Source organism: Ovis canadensis, chromosome 12, assembly GCF_042477335.2.
Source record: "Ovis canadensis isolate MfBH-ARS-UI-01 breed Bighorn chromosome 12, ARS-UI_OviCan_v2, whole genome shotgun sequence".
Lineage (NCBI taxonomy): Eukaryota > Metazoa > Chordata > Mammalia > Artiodactyla > Bovidae > Ovis > Ovis canadensis.
The window spans coordinates 57,654,566-57,667,125 of NC_091256.1; the positions used below are offsets into that span (position 1 = coordinate 57,654,566).

At 59.4% G+C, this 12,560-nt stretch overlaps 1 protein-coding gene across 3 annotated transcripts in view; it reads left to right on the plus strand.

The window, feature by feature from the left end:
- The window catches only part of ACOT7 (acyl-CoA thioesterase 7), a 103,168-nt gene that overhangs the window by 83,546 nt on the left and 7,062 nt on the right, over positions 1-12,560 (plus strand). For all 3 annotated transcript variants that reach the window (XM_069544815.1, XM_069544816.1, XM_069544817.1), the window contains exon 8: positions 6,897-7,081. In XM_069544815.1, the coding sequence (XP_069400916.1) occupies positions 6,897-7,081 (185 nt within the window). The remainder of the gene's footprint in view (positions 1-6,896; positions 7,082-12,560) is intronic.

Sequence of the window (12,560 nt, forward strand, 5' to 3'; positions counted from 1 at the left end):
TTCTGGGGATGTGCAGGGCGAGGCCGGCCGTGCCTGGATGACCCTGTGGGCTCAGGGTTCCTGGTGCCGGGCATCAGAAGAGTGTGAGACACTTGGTGAAGGGGTGGTGTTGACATTCCCCATGGTTCCGCTTTGATTTTCTGATGCAAATCTGCTGAGATGGCTGTGAGCCCTTGGGGCTCTTGGGGCGCGGACTGTGAGCTGCTTCCGGTCCTTGGTCTTGGCCGAGAGGGCAGGAGCCGATGCCACCGCGGAGGGGAGAGCTGCATGGCTGTGTCCAGTTCTGCTGGCAGGAATGCAGGGCAGCGAGAGGGCGTGTGAGTGTTCCCCGGGCGGCACAGCAGTGATCACAGCCTGGGGGCTCCAGGAGTCAGCAGTGTGTCCCCTCCTCGTTATGGAGGCCAGGTGTGCCTTTGGGGGCCATTATTCTGATGACCATAGGTGGGGTCTTAGCAGAGGGGGTGTGACTTTCTCTGACTCCCCTGTTTCAGCATATTTCATTAGAACAACAGCTGGAATGGAGAGGAGGCCAGGCCTTTGGGTTGACCAGCTTCTCAGATCTCAGGCAGCAACTGCTCTGCTCTGTTTCTGTCCAGCCTCTGGGGAGGCTGCTTCCTCAGAGGATGGGTGTTGGTGTGCTGTCAGCAAAACCCAGCCTGGCTGTGGCCTCAGCGGTCAGTTGCAGCAGGGGTGTCTGTCAGGAAGCCATGCGTGTAGCTTTGTGGCATGAAAACATCGTCCGAAAGAAGGTCAGAGGACGACTTTGAATTTCAGCCCCAATGGGTGTGTACTGAGAAGGGGCTCGGTGGCACCCGCACTTCTGATAGTGGGGACAGTGCTCTCTCATAGGATTGTGGCAGGTTTGCTGTTACCAACCAGATTCTTGGAGCATGCCATCACTACTGCCTGGACCATGGAGGGCCCACCCCTTATACCCTCATCAACCCCTCCACAAGCCCACATTCATGGTCTTTAACACTGGTGACCTGTCCTCCTGGTGACCCCACCAGGTTCAGCCCAGCCCCTCCACCAGCGGGCACTGAAAGTCCTTCAGGGTTTGTCCCCCTTCCCACTGTGGTCAGCGGGTTCGGGGGTCTTAGTGGTCGTGCAGAGAATCAAACTCGACCCAGGCCGTTGAGATGGAGGAGGACCACTTTGTCCACGAGTTGGGACTTGGGGGAGTCCAGTGTCACATACCTGAGACCCCTCAGAAAGTGGTACTGAGGTGAGGTCAGTGCTGGGGGAGGGCACAGGGGACCTCAACCACCCGCCTGATAACAGGGCTGCCAGCGTTAGTCGGGGCAAGCTGGTAAAGCCCAAAGACCCGAGCTTCCTTTTACTTGCTCCATTTCTGACTTTCTTGTTTGTTGTTGTTGAGATGCTAAAATGCTAAGAAAAGTGAAAAGGGGAAAATAGTTGCTTTTGTTCTAGTGGTTTTGGAGGCCTTGGGTAGGTGACCTTTACTTCTCTTGTGGAGAAGTGATCCCTTCCAGACTATCAGGGTGGGAAGCGAAGTCTCTAGAAGACGCTTGTCGTAAGCACACTTGCTGCCCCAGCTCCTTGGAGCTTAGGTGCTGAGCTCTTCTCAATGTTTGCAGTACTTGGCAGTGTAGTCTTGGGAAGAGCGATGTTTTAGTATTCTGCTTTCTTTTCCAAATCCCTGTCTGAAACCTGCCCTGAAAGAGACACCGTGTGCAGGGGGAGCTGGCGGCCCTCCTGGGTGGCCACTCGAGGCAGCCTCACCGTGATTTAGAAAAGGATCGGCTGTGACCTATGGCTCGGCTCGCTGCAGGCACCCCTTCTATTTAACTCCGGTGCCCATTGCTCACTTTCGAGTGCCAGGCATGGTGCTGAATGCTTTACACAATTACCCCTCACTTGGAGGGGTACGATTGTCCTCCCTGATGAGACTGGAGCCCTGTTTATCCCGTTTTCTAATCTGGAAACTGCTTGTCAAGGGATTAAGGAAACTGCCTTTGGCCGAAGGGCAGGTCCGTGGTGGAACCTGGCGAAGACAGTCAGCTCCAAGGTCGGAGCTCTCGAACTCATGCCTGGTGCCCTCCCACCACCCTCCGGGCCTGAACAGTATCCTCTGCCAGGGCCCAGGGCCATCAACCTTGGCGCCAGTGCTGATCAAGTGCAGCACCAGCACCGTGAGCACACTGGACTGCCAGAGTGATGGTTCCCCCCTCACATGTATGTGAGACTCCAGACTGAAACAGGACTGAGGGTTCTGCAGTCATTGGCGTCTGGCCCCAAGGAAGGCCTGGCTCTGTCTGTGTCCCCTCATAGTCTCGGCCCAGGGACCCCTCTTCCTGCTGAATTCAGACAGTTAGAGGCACACAGTTCAGTCTCTGCTTCCAGCAGCTCTATGATCTGCTTACGTCAGGTTTACCCGCACGAGCCCCCCAGCACCATCCCCACAACGGTCACTAGCCACATGGGGCCGTGATTCAGTGTCAGTAATGAAAGTGCTACTCCCTGGTCAACAGGCCCACGATCCTCCCAGAGGCTCCAGGAGAGAATCTGCTTCCTTCCTTTCCCGGCTTCTAGAGGTGCCTGTACTCTCTGGCTTGTGGCCTGTCGTCCATCCTTATAGCCACAGCCCAGCATCTCCCTGACCCTGCGTCTGTGGTCACGGCTCCCTCGTCCTCTCGCAAGGACCGCTGTGATGACCTTGGGCCCACCTGGGTGATGCAGGCTGAGTGTTCACCTCAAGATCTGTAACCTCATCCCACCTGTGAGGTCCCTTTGTGTTAAATTCCAGCTGACACAGAGAGGCCAGTAAGGCTCTAGCCCACTTCTGAGCTCTGCCTTTTACACCACCCTAATCTCACCCTGTGAGCCCTGGGGATAGGACACTGGCAGAAACCCCAGGAGAGCAAGGGGTGTCTCAACCCTTGTATGATAGGAAGTGCTCCCCCTCTGTGGCCAGCCTCCCAGCAGTGGGCATGGGCCTCTCTGAGGTTTGGAGATTAGCGATGATGGGTGGAGGCAGTGAGCTTCCTGGCTCATCACGGAGTGTTTGCACTGGATCTAGGGTCCCTGAGAGCACAGCTGAGTCCCCATCTCTCAGACAGGCTCCTATGCCAGGGATGCCCCCGTGGGTCCAGCCTTGAATGGAGTCACTCCTCAGCCTCAGATCCAGGACAACTGCCCGTGTCCTGGGACCCAGATGGAAGGACAGGGGTTCGTCCGTGTCTTCACCGCTGAAGAGCTGGAGCTCCCTGCCCGGTGCACTTGCCCATTTGATTCATTGTGACAGCATCAGAAGCAGCTTCTTGCCTGATGCAAATGTGCCTGCTGCAGAAAGAGAGGAAGGAAGCGATTTGTTTTAAATGTCACTTATTATTATTACCTTGTTGGAAGGACTCTTCTCATGCCCTCGAGACACCACAGGGCGTTCCGTGGGCACTCTCTCCCCTGGGGTTCCAGACACCTCCCCCACCCTAAGGGCTGTGTGAGAAGGACACTCAGACCCCAAGACGTGACAGTCAGTCCTGAGCTTCTGTCTACTCGCGCGTACTATGCAGGAGTGACCTACCAGAGAGACAGCCATTTGCAGACGAGGAAATCGAGGCACAGCAGGCTCTAGGCTTGCCCCCTGCCCAAGTTCAAACCTAGGGCTGGGGACTCCCAGCTCCTGTGGGCCCCAGGGCTCCTCCCCAGAGCATTGTAGCCTGGGGAATTGGCGGGCCTCTTGGGTGGCTCCGGACCTGGAAAGCCTGCCCCTTGTGGGGATGGTCTGGCTGTATCAGGGCTAATCTGTCCCTGCTTCTGTGACTCGGAGGAGAACTGGGTGGTCCCTCCTGGCCTCACTTCCGGGGATCCCACCCCATGCAAAGTGGCACGTGGTATCTAGCGCCCGCGGGAGATGCTGTTTTTCCCTTTGAGTGTGTTTCACCAACCTTAAACATGTTGTCATCCAGGTGGGTTTGGGTGTGTGATCTGGTGGGACAGTCCCCGCCCTTCGGACCACTCTGCCAGGGCCACATGTGTCTCGCTGCCCACCATGGGGCACCCTTGAGCATGTGGCAGGTCACACCTGCCCTTGCAGTTTCTGAGACAAAGCAAACAGGAGCCCAGCTGGACTCAGACTGGGGTTGTGCCCTACCCAGACAGGTCCCCACTGTCCCAGGCTGAGGTTGAGACTGGCCCAGCCCCCCCCCCGGAGGTAGCACCCCTGCCCCTGGTCCCAGGGAGGAGGGAGGGAGCATGGCCTTGCCGGGCTGCTTGGGCAGAGCGGCCACCGTGGTAGCTGAGGTGAAGCATCTGCAGGAGGGGCCCATCCAGCTGGAGTCTGCCATGGCCACTGTCCACACAGGGCCACATGTTGGTTCAGGGATAAGGGGCGCCCACTCTCATGGAGCCTCCAGGCTGTGAGGGAGCCTAGCAGACCTGCAGGTGCCTGGAGCCGGAAACCTGGAAGGAGAAGAGCTCTGTTCCAGAAAGAGATGCCCGTGCAGAGGGTGGATGGGGGGTGGCAGCGTGGGGGGTGGTCTGTGGAGTGGGCGTGTCTGTTTCCACAAAGCTGGGTGCATTGCTTTGACCCCCACTTCTGTGGACTGACCACTCCATGCTCTCAAGTCCTGGGGGGAGCCAGTGACATGGCAGCAGCTGGCGGGAGCCTTCCTGGCTCCTGGGAGCTGACAAGCCATGGATGTGGCCAGAGGTGCCCTGGGGTGTGACTGACCCCATCCCCTGTGACTGACCGCAGACCGCAGGGTTGTCTGGGGTGTACTTTCCCAGCCAAGGGTCAGGGAATGGTGGCCCTTGGCTGCACTGGGGTCTCTCCTTGTCTGTTTCAAATCCAGTCCCTGCCCCTCAATTACCGAGTCTGGCTTCCCGTTTTTAAGCACCTCCGTGTGGGGCAGCCTGAGGCTCGTGAGGTAGGAGTGTTGCCGTCTCTGAGGGGTGGAGGCTGGTGTTGGGGCTGTGCTAAAGCTTTCCCGACTTGTAGGAGGCCGTCATTGTGTCTCCTGCCGTGAGTGGCTCTCAGGACCATGTCCCCTCGGGTCTCATGTACGTCATCAGCCGGCTTTGTTTTCTGAAGTCAGTTTTGATGAGAAATTTCTTCACATTTCTACACAAAATGATCAGCCATGTGGTTGGTGGAGGGCTTACACAGGAGATAAGGCATGAGTGTGTTCTCATTTGTTCTTTAAACAAATGGTTGTTGAAAGGCCCTGCATTCATTGCCCCTGCATCCCTGCCCCTTGGCTGGGAGCTCTGATGAGTTTCCTCTTGAGGAAGGGGCTTGACCCTACATCTCAGCACGTGGCCCCCACAAGCCCTTTGTCTGGTCATGGGTGAGAGGGTGCTGGCCGGCACTGGGGTAGGCTGACGGGGATGGGTAGGGATGCCGGGAAATCCTCAGGGACGCCCACCTCCCCTTCCTACTCCCCTAGAGACGGCCCATGGGGGCCATGTTGGGGCTGTTCCCAGGGCTGTTGCCCGTTGCTGACTCTTTGGCCTTCCTTTCCCCCAGAAGTGGCCATGTGTGACACGGAGCACTCCCTGTGAATATGGGGTGAGTGTGGCACAGAGCATCTGTACTTTATAACACGAATAACTGCTCCCGCTTCTGATTGCCCACATGCTGACCCCTAACCATCACCCGCTGCCCCGACTTATCTGTCCTCCTAGTCTCTAAACATGTCTTGTGGGGCTGTCTTTGTGGAGCTGGGATGTTGGGGTTCTCGGGTGTTAGAAGGTCACTGCAGCCAGAGCTGGTCTGACCTAGACAGGAATTTCCTTGAGCCTGGCCCAGAAGTAGGCTCCCTTGGGGTGGTGGTCCTGGGCACGTGTCAGAGGAAAGCCCTAAGCATCAGTGCTGCCCTGGGGTGCAAAGCACCATCAGTGGTGGTAATAAGTGCACTACCTGCCTGCCACCACCAGGCAGAAGCCTCAGCACCTGGCTTGTTTCATGCCAGCCCGTAGTTACCCCGAGGGGCAGCTGGAGTCTGTTTATAGGCCAAAAACTGGGCTCCGTAAGATTAAGCCAAGGGAAGGGAAGACCAAGGTCAGAGGTTGCAGGGAGCCCGTGACCGGGAGAGACGCTCTAGGGTAGGTGTTCAGGACCCAAGGGTGTGGGGAGTGCAGAGAGGTTGGGTGGGGGCGGGGCGAGAGCAGGGGACCCCCCACCCACCCCCCAGGACAGTATCATGAAAACGTGTGACCGCCTGTGATGGAAACTGCTGGAGTTGGGAGGTGGGGGCACACAGGGACTCTGACCACAGAGAGGGCTGCGCTGGTGTCTTTGGAGGGCAGATCTTTGGCTCAGGGGAGAGTGCTGGTCCTATGGGCAAGACTGGCGGGGAGGAAAGCATGACAAGATAGACGCAGCCCCACCTAGACAGAAGGTAGGAAGGAGACATGGGCTGGAGTGCAGACGGTGGCTCCAGGGGACTTAGGACTGTGGTCAGCGTGAAGGCTTGGCCTGACCATACATGCAACCCTGCTGTCAGACCAGCATCCGGAATGTTACAGCCAGCCGGGAGGGACTGGGGAGGGTGGAGGAAGGTTCTTCAGTGGCCCGTAGAGCAGCCATGCAGCTCCAGGGGCACAAGTAAGGCCAGACCGTGGTCAGCACAGATTCAGCCTTAACCTGCCAAGGGACCTGAGAGCAGGCGAGGGGCCAGCACCCTTCCCCAGACGCTGCCACACTGAGGGTAGAGACCCTTGCCTGGGTGGCCACCGGGATCCCTTCAGCTCTGAATGTTTCCGTAAGTGAAGGAGGCCCGCTTGCTGAGCAGAAGGTGAACACTCAGGGGCTCCCATGTGCTGTCGCTGTGACATCCTACGGTGAGGACTGTGGTCTGCGCTGTCTCACGGGCGTCTGCAGCGTCCTCCCTACCCGCCCTGATCTGGCCGCCCTGACCCACTCTGCTCCGCAGGCTGTGTCATCACCATCTCCGGGCGCATGACCTTTACCAGCAATAAGTCCATGGAGATTGAGGTCTTGGTGGATGCCGACCCCGTGGTGAACAACTTTGTGAAGCGCTACCGGGCCGCCAGTGCCTTCTTCACCTACGTGTCCCTGAGCCCGGAGGGCAAGTCTCTGCCTGTGCCCCAGCTCGTGGTGAGTGACCCCTCTGGCCCATTTGTCCTTGGGAGTGACTGACCCCCATGCTGAGCCAGCCTGCTACGCACTTACTGGGCTTCCAGGAGAAACCGAGTCACAAGAGTCTGTTCTGGGCCGCTGGGCCCCCCTCCACTCCTGAGGGGCCAGCCACCTTGGCTGAGGTGCAGGACACACGTGAGAGCCCATCCCTGGGGGCGCGGGGGAGGGGCTGGGCAGACAGTGTGAGAGGTGGTGCCCCTTACAAGTTCCTTGCCGAGGGATGAGCGTGCTGCCCTGGGGGTCTTGATGCTGTGTTTGATTGCTGGAGCGGGGTCAGGGGAGAGGACCGTCCCGGGGTGAGCTCTCAAGGAGCCCCTGGCCTGAGTCCTGCACGATGGGGCCAAACCAGACCCCGCACCTTGAGGCTGGGCCTCATGGCCTTTCCCAGCCTGGGCGCAGGCGGGCAGCTACCACCACAAGCAGACCCTGGGTCTCTAGTCCAGGCACAGATCCTAGAGGGCCTCAGCCCCCAGCAGGGTTCCCTTGGGACTGTCCTGGGTTCTACAAGCCAAGAGGCTGCTGTTGGGGCTGCTGGGGGTGAGGGTCACGAGCATTTTCTTAATTTGGAAAAGAGAAGGTTGGATTCGCTGAGCATGTAAGGATTTCCCTCCCTCTTGCCATCCCCCTCAGTGCCCCCCCAACCCCCATCTCAGCTCTTGGCACCTGCAGGCCCCCAGTGCTTAAGGCCACAATCACAGGAGTCTTCTGAGGCTCCCCCTCCCTCATGCCCAGCCCTGCCTGGTCCTGGGGCACCACCCTGCTCCTGTCTGGGATCACTGACAGCACCTCCTCCTGGTCCTTCCCTCCTTTACACGCTCACACACGTATACACACACGCATACACGCACAGTCTGTTCTCCAGCACAGGGGTGATTTGTCCTCAGCTGTGCAGATCTCGTCACGTCCCTGCTGAAACTTCAGGATTCTGGTTCATTTAGAATAAAACCCATGCTCCTAAGGTTCATGCCTTGAGGGTCGGTGCACGCTGCCCCTGCCACCCACTCCACCCCCGCCTGCTGCTGCCTCACCTGGAGCCCTGCTGCCCCCACAGAGGTTCCAGGCCACCTTCAGGGGTCAGTCCTCACCCCCCAGGGTGAGCCCAGTGTTGCCTCCTTGGAGGAGCCTCACTGACCCCCATCCAGCATCCCCATCGTGGTCTGGCCTTGTCCCTGCCTTGCCCTGCTCCAAAGCACCAGCCCCCTGATTTAGTGATGCTGGTCACTTGCCAATTGTCCCGCCCCCACTTGTCTGAGCCTCACGAAGACTAGAACATGTGTGTTCCCCAGGGGTCACTGGGCCTGCAAGTCTCAGTACTTGGGGGGTGCTCTCTGGAAAGTGCGTGAATCCTGCTGTGTGCAAGGCCTGAAGTGAGAGACAGGCAGTGTGGGTGCTCAGAGGAGCAGGGTGTGTGCTGGGCTGGCAGCTTCCACCTGAGGGCTGTGAAGTGGTGCCCAGGGGGTGAGCAGGAGCCCTCAGAAAAGCCAGTGGGTAAGGGCCGTGTTGGGAGGTCCCAGGAGCTCAAAAGCTAGCAACTTGGCATGAGCTAGCCATGGAAGAGCCCAGGAGTTAGGGAGCAGAGGCGGCCAGGATTGGGGGTGGGGGGTGAGTGGTGAGGAAGCCTGGCTGGGAGCACTCAGTGATTGTGTATTGAATGAATGAGGAAGGAAGGAATGAGCAAATGAAGGAATGAATGGCGCATCTGGATGTCCCCTGAGGCCAATGAGAGCTTTCTACTCTCACACATTCCTTAGTGATGCCTGCCGGTTAAGTGCCCTGCCTGGAGCTCTGAGTCCTCTGCTGCTTCTCTCAGCCACGCTCAGCCCGGCCCTGGGGGCCAGGCTCCCCTGCGCGTGACCCTGTTGCACTGGTGAGGAACCCCTCAGCCCAGCAAGGCTGACTCACTTGTGGACGTTCACACAGCTGGCCGTGGTAGCCTGGGTGTGGACAAGTCCTCTCTGTTCAGGCTGCTCCTGGTTGGTCTTGAGTCAGGCCCTGGGTCTGCCACTAGGGGGCCGGGAGGAAGCCAGAATCCCCAGCTGAGGTTGGGCTGGGCTGTGCTGAGCACAGAAGCCTGGGCAGGGGTGGGGGTATATTGGGGTCTCCAGCGCCTGGCGCTTTTGTGGAAGTGGCTGGCAAGCGACTCGGGCCCCCTGCCAGTCTGAGCCCTGCTTCCAGAAGCGCCTACCAGGGCTGCCACCACCCCCGCCGCGTCTGTGCCCCACGCAGATCCCCACCTCCTGGAGAAGAGCATGTACCGAGGCCTCTGTCACAGTAAACATATGGCGCTGAGGCTCACTTCCTCATGGGACTGCATGAGGTCCTGCGTGCTTCTTCTCTGGCTGAGGATGGCTGCCTGGCCTGCGTGGGGGGGTGCTTCTTGGTGGCAGCTGAGTCCCCTCTCTCGGAGATGCTAATGTGACTCCCCCACCCCGCTCCTCCTCTCTGGGGCCTCACAGGCCCGCGGAGGAGCCATCCGGCCTCATGAAGGCCCCTGATGTGGCCAGAGGAGCCTTGGCTGCCCACTGGGCCCTCTCCTGTCCCTCCCCATCCCCCACGGCCCCTCCTGGGGCTCTGATGAAGCAGGGTGGGGGGTGGGGGAGGCTGCAGAGAGGAGGGCTGGTGAACCTGGCTTCGAAAGATGGGGGCTCCACCGTATTGAAGGAAGGAAGGGGTGGCCAGGGAGGGTGCCGTCCTCAGGTGGGCTTTGGACTGATACCTCCCCTCATATATAGCCCTGGCCCTGCTGCCCAGGGACCAGGCCTGTGGGGGGGCAGGGGTAGGGGTCCATCAGCCTCAGCCTCTCCCTCCCAGCTCCTCAGCCACAGCACCCCCCACCTTGCATTGGTCATGGTGGGTTCCCTGGGAAAGCCTTGCCTCCCCCCCACCACCCCCCAGCATTCTTGATGGGCTTTCCTGAGCCCAAAGATGGGGTGCTCACCTCACGTGCACGCCACCCTGATGGTACAGCAGGATGGCTGCCACCCCGCCTGGCCCCTTGGTTGATAATCTGTGTCCCCTACCTCTGCCCACAGGCCTGACCTCCAGCCTTGACCCTCTCGACCCCAAGTGCAGGCTCACCCTTGTTCTCTGTAGACCCTTGTCCCGTCTCTGTCCATGTTGCCGCAGGGCCCCTTGGGGACACCTGTCAGCCTGGCCGCCCCCAGCATCTCCATCCTGTTTACTGAATTTGCACCACGCACAAGCGAGGCCTTGACCTCCGTCCTCCCACCTCCCTCGCCTCCAGGCTCCAGCAGGGCGGCCCCATCCAAGGACGCTCTCTGTCTTTAATCTCACTGGCCTCTCCCTGGCTTTGGCACGACTCAACTGTGAGGGACTCTGCAGTGTCCAGACAGCCACCCCATGGCCACGTCACCTGGGCTCTGAGAGAGCCCACCTGCACCCTGCCCTCGGTTGGGGGTGGGCCTAGGCCCCAGGCCGCCTCTGTTTCCTCCACAGGGTCTCAGCAGGTATCTCAAACATAACATTCCCAGCCACCTCCCCCCAAAACCCTGCTCTTCCTGGTGTGTTCAGCCTGGCTTCTCTCTCCCCCCGCTCAGCTCCAAGCCGCATACCTGCCCTGTTCCTGCTACCACCTCCCTGACTGCACTGTGTCCGAGCAAATGTTAGAACAGAATCACATTCGCTGCCTCTCCCACCTCGACGGTTCAGCGGCTCTTTGGTGCCCTGGGCACGGACAAGTCCGGCCAAGTCGGCTGCCATTGTTCCTCAAATCCCCAACCCAGTCCTGCCTCAGGGCCTTTGCACTGGCTGTTCCTCTGCCAGGACACTTCCCTCCAGTCATCATGATGTCAGCTCTTGCCATAGTTTCCCAGATAATTCCTCCTTCAATGATCTTCCCTCCCCTCTCTGGATAAAGCCTTATTACTCCTCCCCCCATCACCCAGTGACTTCTGTTGCCTGGAAAGAACCTGGAGTTGGTGGAAGGGGGAGCTCAAAAGGAACCAGGAACTGAGAGGGCTGGGGATGGGCTGGTCACAGGAGAGGAGGGGCAGCTACCACCTGTTGGCCCCCCCCCCCAGTTGCTGGAGGGCAGGCCTGGCCCAGGACCTCCCTTCCGGCCCTTTCCTCTGCTGTTGGCTGAAGGAGTGGGGCCTGCAGGGCCCCCCAGATGGCCCTGAGACCAAGGACATCTGAGGATATCCACCATCCTCATTTTGAAAAGCTCCTTCTGTTGTAGATGCAGGTGGACAGGGTATCGTGGCAAGGTCTGCAGCCCGGCTGTTGGTGGTTCTGTGGCGTGCCCGCCCAGAGGCTGCTTTCAGCTCAATTGAAGGCACTACGGCGCCCCTTCTGCCCTGCCTGTACCCCAGAATTCAGCCTGCTGGGAAGACCAGTGCCAGCAGCAGTCTGGGAAGAGTGCCTCCCCCAGGGTCCAGTCTCCATGGAGAGCTGCTTGTGGTCATGGAACCCTTTGTGGAGGAGCCCCTGGCCTTCTGGGGCTGGGCCCATCTCTGTACCTGGGGGGCTGCCTGCGCCCTTTCCAAAAACCCAGGAACCTGGGATGGGGGTGGGCAGGCGAGAGGAAGTCAGCTGCTTGATGAAGGGGATGGGACGGGGACTGAATTCCCAGGTTTTCAGGGCCAGTGCTGGTGATAGCTGCTTCTTGTCAGCCGGCTGCATGTAGACCCAGGCTATCCTTGCTAATTAAAGATGGTCTTTGATTCTTCACTGAGGTGTCCTGGGGCCACTGATGTGGATAAAAATAGCCTCTGGTGGGGGAGGGTGGACAGAGTCCCTAGCCTCCAGCCTGGCCTCTGCAGCGCTCACTGGGGAACCACCAACACTGCGTTGTCTGTCTCTGAGCCCACGTGTGGCGCGTGGGGGCTCAGCCCTCCCCACCCCCATTGTCAGCACTTCTCCTCCAGTCTATTTTTAGCTCCCGTCCCCAGGGCCTGGCTGACACGGAAGGCAGCGTGGCTGTGGGAGTTTTTCTTGATGAATATTTTATGCTGGGAGGGCCCGCTGCACCACGCCAGCAGATGCCGGCACTTTCAGGCTGATTGTTAAAGGCGAGTGTGGCCCGTGGAGCCAGCCAGCTCCCTCTGAAGGCCTCCCTGCAGCCATGCCCTCTGATTTCGAGGGTCGGGGTGAAGGGCAGAGTTAGAGGGGTGGCTCCCTGGGACCCACTTCCACACTGGTCCTAGCACCTGCCAGGGGTGACTTTTCAACCTGGGAGTGGGAGGACTTTAGTCCCCCCAAACGTGAGAACTAGTGGACCCTGTGTTAAAGCGGGGGCAAGGCTGGTTTCCGTTCTCTGGTTCAGTCCTGGGTGCTGCAGACCCTGAGGTCCTGGGAGACCCGCATTGCGGGAGGTCTCCCCTCGCCGAGGGAGCCACCTGGACCATGTGCCAGGGCAGCCACATGATGCCAGTTTTGGACATGAGCATTCACAACTGCTTCGTGGGTCATTTGTTTT